This window comes from Myotis lucifugus, unplaced genomic scaffold (genome assembly GCF_000147115.1).
Source record: "Myotis lucifugus unplaced genomic scaffold, Myoluc2.0 scaffold_115, whole genome shotgun sequence".
Classification (NCBI taxonomy): Eukaryota; Metazoa; Chordata; class Mammalia; order Chiroptera; family Vespertilionidae; genus Myotis; species Myotis lucifugus.
In genome coordinates, this window is record NW_005871163.1 from 1414405 (window position 1) to 1431803 (window position 17399).

At 54.0% G+C, this 17399-nt stretch overlaps 1 protein-coding gene across 1 annotated transcript in view; it reads left to right on the plus strand.

Annotated features, from left to right (window-relative positions):
* The window catches only part of IGDCC4 (immunoglobulin superfamily DCC subclass member 4), a 41655-nt gene extending 27036 nt beyond the window's left edge, over positions 1-14619 (plus strand). Inside the window, 14 exon segments of the mRNA XM_023757817.1 lie at positions 69-267; positions 798-962; positions 1497-1634; positions 2750-2920; positions 3926-4162; positions 4303-4404; positions 5256-5439; positions 6122-6249; positions 8279-8449; positions 8694-8831; positions 9548-9653; positions 10143-10371; positions 11080-11241; positions 11773-14619. Of these exon segments, the coding sequence (XP_023613585.1) occupies positions 69-267; positions 798-962; positions 1497-1634; positions 2750-2920; positions 3926-4162; positions 4303-4404; positions 5256-5439; positions 6122-6249; positions 8279-8449; positions 8694-8831; positions 9548-9653; positions 10143-10371; positions 11080-11241; positions 11773-12177 (2535 nt within the window). The 3' untranslated portion in view covers positions 12178-14619.
* The last annotated feature ends 2780 nt before the right edge of the window (positions 14620-17399 follow it).

Sequence of the window (17399 nt, forward strand, 5' to 3'; positions counted from 1 at the left end):
AGGTGCAGGGGGGCGGCAACAGCCTGGTCATCACGCAGATCGGCCTGCAGGGCGCCGGCTACTAGCAGTGCGTGGCCGAGAACGGCGCCGGGCACAGCGTGCGCCGCCGCGCGCTGGCGGTAGTTGTGCGCGAGGGGCTGCCCAGCGCTCCCACGCGGGTCACGGCCACTCCGCTGAGCAGCTCCGCCGTGCTGGTGGCCTGGGAGCGGCCCGAGCTGCACAGCGAGCAGATCATTGGCTTCTCCCTCCACTACCAGAAAGCTCGCGGTACGTCTGCGGGGCTGGGGGGTGGAGAGGGGGGACACCCCCCAGTAGATGCCCAAGCTAGAGCGCTGAGAGCGGGGACAACTTGGATGACTGCAGGGTTGCCTGCCCACGTTCTTTGGGGCTAGGATGGGAGGGGGCGGGAGCCCACAGCAGACACCCGTGTGGATATGGGTTAGGCCTGGTGCTGGAGGGGTCCGTGTGTGTGGCATGTTACTCCTGAGTCACAGTATATGGGAGAGAAGGGACAGGATCTTCTCCTCCCAGGGAAATGACTTGGGTTCCTGGAGCCAGCTGGTAAATGCAGCAGGGGTCACTTCAACTGGATGCCAGAAAGAACTTCCTAACCAGTGGGGGATTAATGCAGTGGCACTAGAAGCCAGGGGAGTTTATAATCTCCAGTGCAGATTTTCTGGGATGATTTAACTACAAAGAGGCTATTCCAGAGACTGGGACAATCTGAAGGATCCTTCGATAGCCTCCCGCAGGTGGGCCCTGTGACAGTCCCTTTGTCCCCCGTGTCACCACCCCAGGCATGGACAATGTGGAATACCAGTTTGCAGTGAACAATGACACAACAGAGCTACAGGTGCGGGACCTGGAACCCAACACGGATTATGAGTTCTACGTAGTGGCCTACTCTCAGCTGGGCGCCAGCCGCACCTCCACCCCAGCGCTGGTCCACACACTGGATGATGGTAGGGCCTCTGTGCCTGCAGTGGGCACCTTGGGGTCCAGAGAACTCCCTGGGGATGGTAGCTTGGCCTCTCTTTACTAGTGAGTGCCAAGACCCTTACCTGCCTCGTGTCATCTCTTGTACCCTGCAAGGGTGGGCAAGGGTTCTATTTCCCAATTTACAGTTGGGGAAACTGAGGCCCAGAAAATGAGAGTGACTTGCCCAGGGTCAGTAGGACAACTGGGACTTGAGATCTCAGCTTGTGATTCCCTATATCATGTGGCCCTTGACCCCCGCATACCATCCAGCCAGGCAGGGACCAGTGACTTTGACCCACTGAATGTGGAAGATGGTGCCCCAAACCTTTTTCAGGGTGGGAGGGGTGTCCCCTCCTCTCCAGCTTGGGGCTCCCCTGAGAGGCTCCCTTTCCTCCCTCAGATCCTGGTCCTGGGCCTCCTTCTGACTTGCTGTGTGACCTGGGCAAGTCTCTGACCGCTCCTGGGCCTCACCTTCCCGTCGGCGGAACAGAGCTCATGCTGATGTTCTTCTGTCTCAGTCCCCAGTGCAGCGCCCCAGCTCTCCCTGTCCAGCCCCAACCCCTCGGACATCAGGGTGGAGTGGCTGCCCCTGCCTCCCAGCCTGAGCAATGGGCAGGTGGTGAAGTACAAGATAGAGTACAGTTTGGGAAAGGAAGGTGAGTAGAGGTAGGGTACGGGGTCACCTGGCTGGGAATTGTGTGTCTGTGAAAAGTTGGTCAGAGCCTCGGAGGACCTGAGCAGAGTGGCCTGGAGTCTGAGGAAATTAGGCAGCACAGGGGAGTAGGGAAAGGTGAACCCAGAAAAGAGGAGTGTGGGCTAGGGGTGGAGGTGGCAGGAATGGAAAGAGGGCTAGCTTAAGGCAGAGGGAGGCCTGGGTGCTGGCCCCACCTCCTCTACAGCTGCAGTGTGTCATCCTGCTGAACCCCTGGCTCAGTTTCCTTATCTTTGAAATGGGGCAGGTGGCCTAGGCCAGTGGTCGGCAAACTCATTAGTCAACAGAGCCAAATATCAACAGTACAACGACTGAAATTTCTTTTGAGAGACAAATTTTTTAAACTTAAACTATATAGGTACATTGTTATTGACTTAATTAGGGTACTCCTAAGGCTTAGGAAGAGCCACACTCAAGGGGCCAAAGAGCCGCATGTGGCTCGCGAGCTGCAGTTGGCCAACCACCGGCCTAGGCGATCCTTGGGGACCCTTCCAGCTCACCGGAGAGCAGCTGAGGGATAAGGAGGTGGGGGTTGCAGGGGTGGGGGAATGGAGCATTGGGGAGGGTGTGTTAGGTCAGATGTTGGTAATCTAGGGCAGGAGTTTAAAAGAAGTAAAAAGTTAGGCAAGTAGCTGGAGAGCCAGGGTGAGGGTGAAGAGGGAGGGAAGGGTGAGGCAGGGGCTTGGGGTGGTTGTCAGGGTTCTAAAAGGCAGGTGGTGCCTGGTGGCTCTCACAGCCAATCCCTGTGCTTGTGCCCTGGTGTGTGTGTTGGGGCTGCGGGGGTGTCATTGACTGCTTATGCGGAAGTGGGGACCACATGCCATGATTCTCCTGACTCAGAGCTGGGGGTGATGGCAGTGTCAGCTAGGGTGGGAGGCCCAGGAGTCAGCCCTGGAGCCATGGGGTCCATCCAGGCCCTGAGGGGCCAGTGCTGAGAGCGCTTCCGGGCTCTGATGGGCACTGAGGAACCGGACTCAGGTGGAAGCGTCTGGGTGGGGGAGTTTAGGGGTCATTGTCTTCAGGTGGCCTCCCAGCAGCCAGTCTCTTCTGTCCCAGCAGATCAGATTTCCTCCAGCGAGGTGCCAGGGAATGAGACGCAGCTTACGCTGAACTCACTTCTGCCCAACAAGGTGTACCGAGTACGGATTTCGGCTGGCACAAGGGCTGGCTATGGGGCGCCCTCCCAGTGGGTGCAGCACAGGACGCCCAGTATGCACAACCAGAGCCACGGTATGGGCGCAGAGGGGACAGGACCAGGAGGCGTGTGTGACCGTGTGGGTGTGGGTGTGGGTGTGGGTGTGGGTGTGGGTGTGGGTGTGGCCGTGGCCTTGGAACCCAAACCCAACCACCCTCTCCATCAGAGACCCGCCATGGCTCCCCCTGCTTGAGGGGTCAGAGGGGATGGGTGTAGAGGTGAAGGGCTGGCTTTTGCAGGCACATCTGGCCTCAAGTGCCCCTTCTTCTGCTGTGTGACCTCCTACAAACCATTCACGGCTCTAAGGCTTCATTTACTTGCAAGCTGAGGAGGGAGGATTGATAATTAATGTATTGCAAACAAAATATCTAGTACACAATAGCTGTTACATAGCAGCTGCTTCCGTAATTACAATTGTTGGTTTTGTTGAAAGGCCCAATGGTAGAGTGATTAAATGCAGACAAAACCGGGCGCATATACTATCTAGTGTGTGACCTTGGGCAAGTTACTTCTCTGAGCGTCAATTTCTTGTAAATGGGATAATGGTATTTCCATTATTTTATTGGGTTGTGAGAATGAAGTTAAACTATATGTGCAAAGTGCTTAGAACAGTGTCCAACACATAGTAAGTCCCCCACATTTAGGCTTCAGATAGGGTCCCCACGCCAGGGCTCCCTCCCTCCTTGCTGGCCTCAGCAACCCTGTGACCCTCTGGCCTGGCCAGTATCCATGCATTCATTCCTTCAGGAAACGTAGAGATCCCGTCGGCCTGCCACAGAGGTGCTCCTTGCTGACCTCTGTGCACACGCACAGAGCCCCTCCTCCCTTCTCGGCACTCTGGGCTTGTGGGAGAGTGAGTTCGCCTCTAGACAAGGCCCTGCCTGGCACTTAGAGTGGTGGCTGAGTGGTGATCATTGTGAGGAGGTTGGCAAGGCTCTCGCTCAATGCCTCTTCCTCCTGCCTCTTCCCCGTCTCCCATCCCTGACCTCCTTCTCCTCATTCCCCATCCCCTTTCTCCTTCTTCTCATCCTGCTCCCCAGTCCCTTTTGCCCCTGCAGAGTTGAAGGTACGGGCAAGGATGGAGTCCCTGGTTGTGTCCTGGCAGCCGCCTCCTCACCCCGCCCAGATCTCTGGCTACAAACTGTACTGGCGGGAGGTGGGGGCCGAGGAGGAGGCTGATGGTGAGAGCCCCCCAGGGGGCCGTGGAGACCAGGCTTGGGATGTGGGGCCCGTCCGGCTCAAGAAGAAAGTGAAGCAGTATGAGCTGACCCAGCTAGGTGAGGAGGACTGGGGGGAGGGAGCCAGACAGTGGGGTAGTGGATAAGCTGAGTGCAGGAGTTGGAGATGGCATCCTTTCTGGGGAGGAGCGACCCCACAGGTTCCTCTAGCTAGTGAGTGACCCCGCGACCTTCCTCAGTCCCTGGCCGGCTGTACGAGGTGAAGCTGGTGGCGTTCAACAAACACGAGGACGGATATGCGGCGGTGTGGAAGGGCAGGACGGAGAAGGCTCCCACACCAGGTGAGGGGCTCAGGCCAGGGGTCTGTGGACAACTTCCTTTCCCTTTCCTCTGGGCCAGCCTTGGTGGTCGGGCTGTCTGGTAACCTCACCCACCCCCAAACCCTAGGCTCGGGGGTCCTCGCTGAGGTCCAGACAGCCTCTGTCATAGAAAGAAGCTCCAGAGTAGGCAAATCCATAGAGATATAAAGTGGGTTTGTGGTTCCAGGGGCTGGAGGAAAGGTGAAATGGGGGTTCATGGGTAAAAACAAGATTTCTTTTCAGGGCGATAACAATTTTATGGAATTAGACAGTGTGGGTGGCTGCACAACCTTATGAATGTACTAAAAACCACTGTATTGTACATTTTTTAAACTGAATTTTATGGTCTGTGAATTATATCTCAAAACTAAAACAGAAAAACACTTTTCTTTATACTTTACAAATATTAGCTAACAATCCTCATAACAATACCATGAGGTAGGTACTATTCTAAGCCCCACTGGCAGAGGTGGGAATGGAGACATAGAGCGGTTACATAAGTAACTTCTCCAAGGTCACGCAGCTAGTAAGGGGCAAGCTGGAATTTGAACCAGGGCAACCTGGCTCTAGAATATGTGCTCTTAATTGCCATGATTTGCTGCCTCTCTGTTTCACAGTTTGCTATCTATATGACCTTGGCCCCCCCAAAAAAATCACTTAAATTCTCAGGAGCCTCAGTTTCCTCCTCTGTGAAGTGGGATTGATGTTACCCAATTCACAGGATCAAGGAGTAAGGGTAGAAGAAAATGACTTTACACTGGGGACTGTGACGCACCATACATTTTTAGGATGACTGTTCCTCCTTTCCCCACACTCTGATTTTCACCTTCCAGACCTGCCCATCCAGAGGGGGCCACCCTTACCCCCCGCTCATGTCCATGCGGAATCCAACAGCTCCACGTCCATTTGGCTGCGGTGGAAAAAGCCAGACTTCACCACAGTCAAGATTGTCAACTACACTGTACGCTTCAGCCCCTGGGGGCTCAGGAATGCCTCCCTGGTCACCTATTACACCAGGTGGGAGAGAGGAGCTAAGCCTCTGAAGGGGGGAGGAAGGCAGAGGTGATGATGAGGAGGAGGACCCAGGGGATTCAGAAACCTTTCAGGCCTCACCTGTTACCCTGGGGGACACTGGGAGTCTGACGACCTGGTGGCGGAAAAGGAGAGTCCATGCGATCCCAGCCCTTTACAACAGAGCCTTGCACTGAAGTCTTGGGTACATGATGCAGACAGACCTATTTCTTCAGTCTCAGCGGCTCCCAATATGATGACGAAGAGACAGCCCAGCCGCTGTCCTGAGAGGGCCCCCAGTCAGATGGGGAGACAGAGCCCCGCTCTCGGGAGCTGCTGGTTTGGCAAAGGAAACGTTGCCTAAAAAGCAATAGATGCGAACATTTGCAGCTAAAGTAAAATCGTATCAATGAAAAGATGCATCACAGATGGTTCCTTGGGTGAAGTATGACTCGGGTTAATCCAGGAAGGTTTCCTGGAGGAGGGGCCTGGCTTGGACATTGGACATGGAGCATGATACCCTGGGAGCAGCGTCCATGCCGACCTCTCTGTAGCTTCTCTGGCCGGTGTTAGTGGCCCGCTCCCAGGGTAGGGCCTGGGCTGGGCTGGGGTAGGGGAGTAGATGTGGAGGAGCTGCCCTGCTAGGAGGGCGTGCCCGAGATCACCAGTCACATTCTTGCCTTGGCAGCTCCGGGGAAGACATCCTCATTGGCGGGCTGAAGCCATTCACCAAATATGAGTTTGCGGTACAGTCCCATGGCGTGGACGTGGATGGGCCGTTCGGCTCCGTGGTAGAGCGCTCCACCCTGCCAGACCGTGAGTGGCCCCTCAGCCCTGTTACCACCAATCCACCTTTATCCAACTCCTGGCCCAGAAGCCCCCTTTTCCGAACTATTCCTCAGAACCCCACAAGGATGTGTCATTTGCTGGCATTTACACAGGCCAGTCCTGTGCCAGCCTTACCCGTTTATCCATAAAAGTAATAACATAGGCTTTAGAGGAGTGGCTTCTTTTAAGAGTCTGTGCCAAGACCCACTGAGCTGGTGAGGAGGGGCCTGGGAACGGGGGAGGCAGGTGTCCTGGATTCTGCATATGGGTCCCATCCTGCCTCTGACACACAGGGAGACTGGGGCAGGGTCCTTCCCCACCAGGGCCTCTGTGTCCTCATCTGGAAAGAGAGAGGGTGGGCCTGGCTGGCGTGGCTCAGTGCTCGAGCATCAACCTATGAACCGGGAGGTTGCTGTTTGATTCCCGGTCAGGGCATATGTCCGGTTGCAGGCTTGATCCCCAATATGGGGCAGGTGGGAGGCAGCCGATCAATGATTCTGTCATCATTGATGTTTTAAATCTCTCTCCCTCTCCCTTCCTCTCTGAAATCAATACAAATATATTTTAAAAAGAGAGAGAGAGAGAGAAGGTGGGACAATTCACTCTGCAAGGCTGTGACTCTTGAACTCTCTGGAAATGGCATTTGAAGACAAAGGGACTTTTGTTCTCACAGCAGAGGCTCTTCTGTTCTACTGGCCCTAAGACTGTTCACCTTCCCATCTACAGACCTTTGTCCCAGACCTGAAATAGGAAGATGTGTGTGGGGTGGGGTGTGAAGGCCCTCTGGTCTCATGAATTTTTTTTTTTTTAAATGCTTGCAAATTGTTTCTCACCCCCCTATAACCTCAGTTATTATGGTCTTAAATTGCATACAGAATTTAGGGAGACCCAATGTTTTCTTTTTTTTTTTTAATATGTTTTTATTTATTTTAGAGAGAGAGGAAGGTAGAGGGAGAGAGAGAAACATTTATGAGAGAGAAACATCAACATGATTGATTGGGCTGTGTCCTGCATGCCCCCTGCTGCCTCCTGCACGCCTCCTGCTGGGGATCGAGCCTGAAACCCGGGCATGTGCCCTGACAATAGTGACCTGGTGCATGGGTCGATGCTCAACCAGTGAGCCACACCAGCCCGGCCCAGTGTTTCCTTGAAGCTGACTTTATGACACTGGATCCCCCAGCACAAGTGACCAGGCTATAGAGGGGGATGGTTTCTCCCTCTTCCGATGGGGACACTGGAGCCTGGGAAGTGAAGAGTCACTAGGGTCAAGGAGGTGGCCCTGTTACACCTTAGCACCCTGGGTCCCCAACCCACCCTCTGTCAGGCCTTGAAGACCTGAACTCCCAAATCTCTGTCCTTCCCTACTCGCCAATCACCCTGTGTCCCTCCTTCTCACCCTTCCTCATTCCCCTCCACCTCCCAGGATCCGCTTCTTCTCTGAAAACAAAACACAAAGTCTGCCACGGTTGTACTTCTCACATTGGTGTGCCCATCACTCTGTAGGACCTGGGGGCATGGACACAGGCCACACAGAGCATCAGCCAATTTTACCTAAAGATTTGGGGTGGCAACGGGAGTTAGGAACTTTAAATGATAATTTTAAACACTATTTTTATATTAAATTTTACCATGGAATAGATGGCAAATTTCGTGTGACAGTTTAAAATAAAATGTAAGCCTTCCAAAAATTTTTGAGCTCTGCCCCCCAGGTCCCTAGAACACCAGACAGTCTCCTCGATCTTGGAAATACCTGGGTGCGGAAGTTCAGGGAGCTCTGCTCCAAGGAGTGGAGAAGAGTTTCAGGGAGGGGAGGCATGATGGTGAAGCCCCCTCCCCAAATGTTTCCCAGAAATTCCCCCGTTGGAGACCAGACCTCATTTTGCTTTGTGGTTTGTGGTTTGTTCCAGTGAAGGAGGAAGAAGAAAGGCCATGACCTCACGCCCTGTCTCACGACTGCCCCCCGGGGCTGAGGCTCCCAGTGATCCCGCCTCTACCCTTCTCCTCCTCTGCACCCCAGGACCCTCGACGCCCCCATCGGACCTGCGCCTGAGCTCCCTGACGCCGTCCACTGTTCTGCTGCACTGGTGCCCCCCCACGGAGCCCAATGGGGAGATCGTGGAGTATCTGATCCTGTACAGCAACAACCACACCCAGCCCGAGCACCAGTGGACCCTGCTCACCACCGAGGGTGAGGGCTCCCGCCCAGGGGTATTGGAGCAAGAGCTTCCCCGCCCTCCTCCCCCTTCCCAGCCTCTCTAGTGGCTGGATTAGTAGTGAGGGTGCCCCTGGGCCCTGGGGGTTCTAACAGGAACGGGCAGAAGCCATTGCCTGAGTGGGCGGAGCAGACTTCCTCAGTCCAGCTTCCAGCCTATCCCTGCGTCCACCCCCACTCAACCCAGAGCCCTGCTCTCCCTGCTTCCCCCGCCTCCCAGGAAACATCTTCAGTGCTGAGGTACGTGGCCTTGAGAGCGACACTAGGTACTTCTTCAAGATGGGGGCCCGCACAGAGGTGGGGCCTGGGCCCTTCTCCGGCCTGCAGGATGTGATCACTCTCCAGGAGAAGCTCGCAGGTAAGAGGGCAGGAAGGGAGGGTGGGTTCATCCGGAGGCAGCCCAGGTCTCCAGGGACCCCTGGAGCTGACTTCTAACCCTAAAGTCATCTCTTCCAAGGCCCTGCCTCCAGACAGCTGCCCTCCTAGTTTGGTGCAGAGAGGACCGATGTGAAGGGGAAATTGGTGTGGTTTAGTTCAGTGGTGATCCGGTTAGAGGTCAGATTTTGGGGAGATTGCTTGGATTAGAGGGTTGGCTTGGAGCGGTGATGAGCTTTATGGGGGTGTTGGGGGACAGCAGGACTGGCTATGTAATTTGCAGGCCCGATGTGAAATGAAAATGAGGGTGTTTTTTTATTTTATTTTAAAAGTAGGAAGAATTTCAAGATGGTGACAGCACAGCATTAAACCAAGCACAGAGCCCTTCTGAGCACAGGCCGTGCCACTGCACTTACTGCCCCCCCCCCCCTGAAACCAGCCCTAGGCGGCAGGCAGGCAGGTTGATGGGGAGGGACCACAACTTTCAGATGTCCAGTGGGGAGGACAGTGCAAGAGAGAGGTGGCTGTGGTCTCTGTGAGGCTGTGGGGCCCTCCTGTCCTTGCATCAGAAGATTTTGTTCGAAGAGTGAGACTCAAGCCAGTGGTGCCCTGAGGAAACCACTGATATGAGTCCTGATCTAGGAACCCTGGCCTTCGCCTGGCCTTGACCTGTCCTGTCCCCTCTCTTTCCCCAACCAGACTCCCTGGATGTGCACTCAGTCACGGGCATCATCGTGGGCGTCTGCCTGGGCCTCCTCTGCCTGCTGGCCTGCATGTGTGCTGTCTTGCGCCGTGGCCCCCACAGGTGCGCGAAGGAGCCAGTCTGACCGTGGGGAGCAGAGATTTCCAGAAGGGCTGCGGAGATGAAAGGGCAGGGAAAGTGGCCATGACTTGCCCTGGGCACCCCCAGAATCCCCATTAAAGTTGGGTCTCTGGAGTGAAGGGATTAGGGGTAATGTTCTCATGAGAGTGGGGGATGGCTTTAGGGGAGCCCCCAACGTACCCCCTCAGCAAGGGCATACATAGGCCGAGCTGTCTGTCTCCCATTTCCTCGGTAGCTGCCAGCATCCTGGAAGGAGGGAATCCAAATCTCCAGGTGCCTGGAGCCCAGGGAGGAAGGGGCCCATTTGCAGTGTCACAGCTGTTTTGAACAAACAGTTACTTACTCGTTGCACAGACCGGAAACCCAGTCCTAGAGATGGACAGGAACCCGCCCAGGGACATAAGCTGGACTAGAACCCAGTCCCGCCCCCACCCCTCACTCTCTGACCGCTGTGCCCATCTTCCCTTCCAGGGAAGCCCTCCCAGGCCTGTCCTCCACGGCCACTGCTGGGAACCCCGCGCTGTACTCCCGAGCCCGCCTTGGATCTCCCAACCCCCCAGCTACCCATGAACTGGAGTCCCTTGTGCACCCCCGTCCCCAGGACTGGGCCCCACCACCCTCAGACATCGAGGACAGGGCTGAAGTGCACAGCCTTATGGGTGGTGGAGCTTCCGACGGCCGGGGTCACTCCAAGAGAAAGGTGAGCCTGGAGCCTAGGCAGGTTAGTCCCATACTGTGGCGCACTCCCAAATAGGTCACCAGGGGGCGCAAGAGCACAACGGGTAACCCTGTGGGAGACCCTGCACCCCACCCCTTCTGGGCCAGCTGCAGAAGAAAGGCACTGTTTCTCCCTCCATAAAAAGGTTGGCAGGGCTGGGAAGCAGATGGGCCCCTGACAGAATAGGTCAGCCTGCTCTCATGGAAGGAGGGGAGGACCCCCGATGGGCTGTTTGCAGGCAACTCAGGGTTTCCAGAACCCCCAGATCCCTCATCCTAGGAGCTGGGGAAACCTCTAAGACCCAGCCTCTCCAATACGGGGAAAAGAGGAGGATGAGATTGGCTGTAGCCCAGTGGATCTGGGACCTGGATAAGGTGGGCCGCGTGGGGCAGGTTCCCTCCGTGCTGGCAGTGGGGGCTCATCCCACCTCTGACCAGCCTGCTCAAAGCCCTTAGTCCTTCCGCACCTTTTCCCTGTCTCTCTGCTGAAGGAGACCCTGCCTGGCTGGGAAACCGAGGCTTTTCTGCAGGTGGACTTCTTCCTTAGTTCCCTCCAGACTCTCAGCTATTCTGCGCTCCTCCCCACAGCTATTCTGCGCTCCTCCCCACAGAAGACGGGCGTCAGAGACCACGGTGGGGCTCCATCCACTTCCCTCTCCCAGCTAGTGCTCCGGCTTCTCTCCCCATGCAGATCTCGTGGGCTCAGCCTGGTGGGCCGAGCTGGGCAGGTTCCTGGGCAGGCTGTGAGTTGCCCCAGGCAGGCCCTGTGCCTTATCTGACCCGGGCCCTGCTGCCCCCTGCTGGCACTGGGCAGACGCTGTTGCTGCAGGCTCTGGTGTATGATGCCATAAAGGTCAGTTTCTGGGGAGGAAGGGGGAGGAAGGGAGAGAAGGGTCCCCATGCTTGTGAAGAGCAAGTAGTGAGTTCTCGGGAGACCCCTGATGGTAATGTCCCTGGGATAGAAGTCTAGCCAGGAGACCACTGGAGCCTCTATAGGTGAGTGGGTAGAGGCCGCTACTTTGCAGGAGTCTGTGTTTCACCTGAGTTGGGGGCAGTTCCTCCTCTGCATAGACATAAGCAGAGTTACCATGGGCCTGAGTGCCTTCAGCCCCTTCTTCTAGTCACTGACGCCTGACTGATCCCGTACTTCTGGAACTCCTGGGCAAGGGCAAACGGCAGTATTCCGTTTTCCCCTGCCTTCCCATGGGTCACCATCTCTTGTAGGGTAGTCAGCATGATTCCTTTACCAACTCCCATGGGATATATACTCTGGTCGCTGGGGGAGTGGGGTGTCAGTCTCTCTCCACCCCAAATATGTTGGTCATTCTTCTCATGACCACTCTCAGTGATGGTCACCTGTCTTGGTGTTCTCTGCTCTGACCAGGGCAACGGAAGGAAGAAGCCACCCCCGGCCTGCAGGAACCAGGTGGAGGCCGATGTTATTGTTCACTCTGACTTCAGTGCCTCCAAAGGGAACCTTGACCTCCACCTCCAGGACCTGGAACCTGAGGATTTCCTGCCTTCGGAGGCTCCTGACCTCACTTCGGGTGTTGTGGATTTAGGGCAAGGGGGAGACTGGCTGGACAGGGAGCTGGGAGGCAGTGAACAGGCGACCACTGGGCCAGACAGACTCACCTGCCTGCCAGAGGCACCGTCTTGCCCCTACCTGGACCTCCAGCCCAGTGAGGCTCTGGAGGAGGCCCCTGGGGACAGCTGCCAGTCAAAGGCCCCCTGCCCTCTAGGAGCCAGCCCCGGCTTGTCCAGGGCCTCAGTCTCCTCCTCTGCTTAGCTCCCCTAGAGGTGCAGTTTGGGACAGGCTGTCATGGGTCATGGGATATGACACCTGTGTACCTGCGGATACTGAACATCATCAAGCCATTTGGAGCCTCCTAGGGGGCTTTGGCTGGAGGGAGAGGAAGAAATGGCTTATTCACTCCCCCCATACTCGGTGACACATGTGGTATGTGAGAGACACGTGAGGCATGGCTATATGTGAGGCATCTGTGTGTGCTGGTTGGTGAGCTGGGAAACCTGGGTCCAGGCAGTGGTTAGTACAGCCTACCTGGCCCTCCAGGTCAGGACTGTGCCCCAGAACGGCCAGTGCCCAGCCCTGTGGGTCCCCCACCTCCGTCACCCAGCCTTTTATTACACACTCTGAGAGTGTTTCCAATGCCCTGTCTGACAAGACAGCCCCGGCCCATTTTCCTGTCTGGCTGGGCTGAGTGCAAGTAGGCCCTGAATGCCTAATATTTTAGTCCCATTGCTGCCTCCCATCGCCCAAACTGAGAGGGTGACGCTGGTCCCTCGGAGCATCTCTGCATTTGATTTTGTAATTTAGGAAGTGCCTGGTTTTGAACATCTGCTCTCTCTTGCTCTCCCCTCCTTCCTTTCCTTTCCCTACTCCGGTGGCCTCTCCCCCGCCAACTTGCTCTCCCAACTCTAGTGCCCTTCGCTTCCGCCCTGACAGTCTCTCCTTTCCTCTCTGCTGCTTCTGGCTCTCCTCTTGCTGCCTGCCTCTCCTCTCTCACGCCTCTCATAGACTGTGTCATGTGGCCTCCCGCCTTCCTTCTCTTAACAACATGACTACCTCATGTCTGCTTCGAGGCCATAGCGTGACTCCTGCCCCTTCACTTTACCGGGTACCCTCCTGCCCCCTCTTCTCTCTGTGCCGCCATATGCCTCCGCCCCAGGCAGGCTGCCCACCCCCAGTGCAGGTTTGAAGAAGACTTTCCAGCTTCCCTTGTATCTTTTCCCCCTGGGATTGAGATGGGAGGGTCCTCCTTGGAGTGATGAATCCAAGCCACACAAGGGGACTTTTGAGATGGGGAAACAGAAACACAACCCAGAGGCTCAGAATAAAACTCCCCCCTCCCGTCTGTGCAGGGAGGCAGGCCTGCTGGATGCAGGGGGGTTTGGGACATTCCTTCCCAGCTAAAGCTAAAGGGGGCTCTGCAGCCCCGCAGCTTCCCACTCTGAGCACCTTGAACGTGAGCCGATGGGGTAGGAGTGAGAGAAATCTCATTCCTCCGGGTGCTGGAAGGGAGGTCTTTGCGCAGGACAAGGGCAATTGGCTCATTTTGTTTTGTTTTGAATTCAATCCTGAAGTCATTTTCTCTTGACCTGCCACACAAGGACAAGCTTGACTTCCATTTCCTGTGTAGAGAAAACAATGCAATTTATTTGATTTTTGCACCTCAGCGTCTCATAGGAGTATGAAATGTAGGGTCCTTTCTCCCTAAATGCATCTTTTTAACTGATTGGCATATCAAGGGTTAACTGTGGCTTCTGGGCTAAATTAGAAATAACCAGTCTATCTCCACCCCACCCCACCCCCTCTTTTTTTAATGGTAAAATGTCTCTCAGCAGAGTTGCGGCTTCCTCAGACCCTTTCGGCATCTGTGTTTATTACACTCGGGTGTCACTCAAGGTTGACATCCCACCTACAGCTCCTTCCCTTCCCCCTCCTTCAACCAGCCTATGATAACACTAAAGATTAGTCATGTTGGTTTTGTATCTTGTTAAGGACAGGATTGTCACTTGTACTATTTCTGTAGCATTCAGCGTTGCTGTGGCTAACACCACTCTATATGTTTCATCATTGCTCTGAAGGTCAAAAGCCTCATTTTATTTTGCTGGTTTGATTTTTTTTCTAAAGAAAAAAAAAACTGCCCTGAATTAAATGGCTGTTTTAACAGTAGGCTCTTAGCATTACACTACGTAGTCATTTTTCATGTTCTTGTTTAACAGGCACTGAGGTTCTGGTTTAAATTAAATAGCTGCAAATGAGACAATTTATAACCCATTAGGTTGGGTGGAAAATTGTTTCTCAAAAGCAAATAAGTAATAAATCTGGTATCTGCCTATAACTCACAGTTGATAAGAAAGTGGCCATTACTCACTAGTATTATATATGATTTTGGACTCTGGGTAATTTGGAAGTGTTGGGTTTGTGTCTTTGTAGTAGTATTTTTATTAGAAAAGAGTCTATTGGCCTTTTACAGGGTATTAATCCCTTTGTCACCTACCATTGATGCCTTACGTTTTTGAGTCTCATTTTAAAACCTCCCCTTTTTTTGATGCATGACAAGTGTAATCATACCTGCTCATTTATTTGTTTGTATTTAGTTTATGCTGTTATTTAATTATTTTCCAGCTTTTTTTTCTCTTTATAAATAAGACATTTTTTAGTGTTAAGCCAAGGCATTGATCATGTATCTGTCCTTATAATGAATTAATAAACTATTTTCCAAAAAATGTGGGGTTCTCTTTTGGAACCAATGTCTAGAATTTCCTCAGCCTTTCTGCATAGAGAATGCATTTCTTACCAGATGGGAAATGTTGGTTTTGGAGGGCAGAGAGCAGGTGGTCATGAGAAAGAATGAACCATCTTCCTCCTTCAGCAGGCACTTAGGAAAAAGACTTAAACTTAGGAAAGATATGTTCATGGATGGCATTCTTTTAGGCTCTCTGGGGATCTTGTCCCTTCTGGACACCTTTTTTTTTTACTTTCTTGGATGCAAGAGAAGAGTGAACAAACAACTCCAGAGATTTGGGGCTCCACAGTTGTTCTGCATAACTCAGGTCTCCACAATTGCTCATGGCTGCACATTCACACATGTAGGCAAGCTCAGAGCTTCACATGTGCATACTGATCGTCACAAATACCTTTGTGTCCATTAACTCCAACATGGGCACACAGTCACACACAAAACTTCTCACTCACACCCCCACTCATCTCAGGATCATGGTTGGCATCTTCTCTGCTAAGATCTTTACAGAACCTGGAACATGCATGCCTTTTAATTTTTATTTATTGATTTGAGAGAGAGAGGGGGAAACATCAATTTGTTGTTCCACTTATTTATGCATGCATTGGCTGATTTTTGCATGTGCCCTGGCCGGGGATAAAACCTGATATTGGTATTTTGGGACGACACTCCAACCTACCACTGAGCTACCTGCCCAGGGCCATGTGCATGCTTTTCTAATGGAGGGAACCAAAAGCCAGAGGCCGCCCTGCCCAGGACCACCCCCAACGTGGCTGGTGGGCCAGACCCAAGTTAATTGACAGATCATATGGAGAGATACTGCACATTTTATATGTGGCAGAATAGCCATCATTTGCATATCACTCTTAGACCAGGGTTGTGATAAAGAAGAATTAAACACTTGTCAAAATGAATTTTAAATGACAGCAGCTCAGGACACCAATTTGACCTCTCTGAGTTCAGGACAAGCCAAGAAGGGTTTGTTGAGAATTCAAAGCCCTGTGGGAGGGAGTCCCAGGACTTTGGGCCCAAGGTGCACCCCCCCACCCGTTCCCTCCCTTTCCTATGGCAAATAGAAGTCCATCATTCCTGCTCTTCCTTACTAAAATCAGTTGGGGGCTTTGGTGTGCTGCTGACCCTGAATTTCCCCATTGCCTCCCACTGTTCACATGCCTCAAGCGCTTGCCTCTCAGACTCATCTTCAAATTGCTACTACAGAGTTCGGAGTACCTGGGCCACACAAACCCCATCATCAATAAGCTTGTCAGGTTTCTGGAGGCCTGCACTTCTTTACCCATCTGCACCACGGTTAGTTTTATAGGTGGGTAACATTCCTGGTCCCAAGATTCCAGAGTTGGTATCAAAAGAGAGACTGGGTTATTCCTCTGCCATCCCAGTCCAATGCCAGGAGCAATAGCTGAGTGAGGCAGAGACGACTCCCTTTAAATCTCCTGCTCCTGGAACTAAGTAGGTGCTCAATAATTTTCATATTTTTTTATTGATTTTAGAGAGGGTGGGAGATACATAGAAACATCAAGGAGAGGCTGCCTTCTGCATGCCTGAGGATTGAGCCTGAAATCGGGCATGCACCCCAACCTCCTGGTTCGTGGATCATGGATCGATACTCAACCACCCAGTCACGCCAGCCCGGCGGTGCTCAGTAATTTCGTTGGATCATGCTGGACTCAACAGATCATATACTAGTGAGTGGTGAAGATGCAAGATCTCTGAGGGCTAGCATGCCCATGTGACTCCTAGGAGGCATGCCTACCTTCTACTAGTGTATCATTTTCACACGGGACCTATGTGGTCTCCTCATTTGTTCTCTGATGTGAAACACTGAGTCTTCTTTGGGCTTTGGAAATGTTACTGGGAATTGTAACTTGTAGTTTGCTTTTCCAGTTCCCAGGCCATCTGTCAGGACCTGTGTGGTTTAAAAGGTCTCTAGGGGTGAGTAGGAGAGATGTGACTATCTTTATTTTTCAGGTGAGCTCAGAGAGCGACCGCCGGGCTTGGCTGGGCCGCACAGCTTGCGGAACTGCGGTGGGAAGCGGGTTACTTGAGCGTTCGCATTGTCCTGTGGGGTCGACTCTCCCCACCCTGGAGGAGGCCCCCCCTGCCCCCCCCCACTCCTCTCTCCCGTCCACCCAAGCGGGGGACGCCTCAGTCTAGAGAGGCCAATCTTGCAGCTCAACGTCCTCGCCTTTGGGTGGAAGTACCAGAAACCCATGGAAAACTGAATCTTTGACAACTTCATGCCGTTTTGAGGGAATTATCTCGAAAATATAGACTTGGACACGGTGGAGGAGGGCGCCGATGAAAGAGATGGCCAGAGCAAATCCCGCATCTTTGCGTGTTTCTCCGCAGCCCGGACCCACTCCACAGTCCGCGGGGTCTCCAAGGTTCCAGTCCCCCAAGTCCGGGCTGGCCCAAGGGGAGGGCGGGAGGGGGCTGCTGCCTGGGACGGCGCCGGCCGCTCCAGCCACAGTTCAAAGCTCAGGGGGCGCGTCCGCCGAGCAGCCCGGAATGTCCGGCCGCTAAAAGCGCTCGCCGGCTCTTTTGTTCCCTAGACCGGGCCTCCGGGGAGAGGGGACTGGGGGAGGGGACCGGAGGGTTGGGAAGGGGGGCGGCAGTCGGCGGGCGGAGGGAAGAGGGCGGGGCGGGCTCGGCGTGGCGAGTGCGGGAGCGCCCACCTCGGGCGAGCTGACAGAATCACCGGGTGGGTGCAAGATGGCGCAAGCGG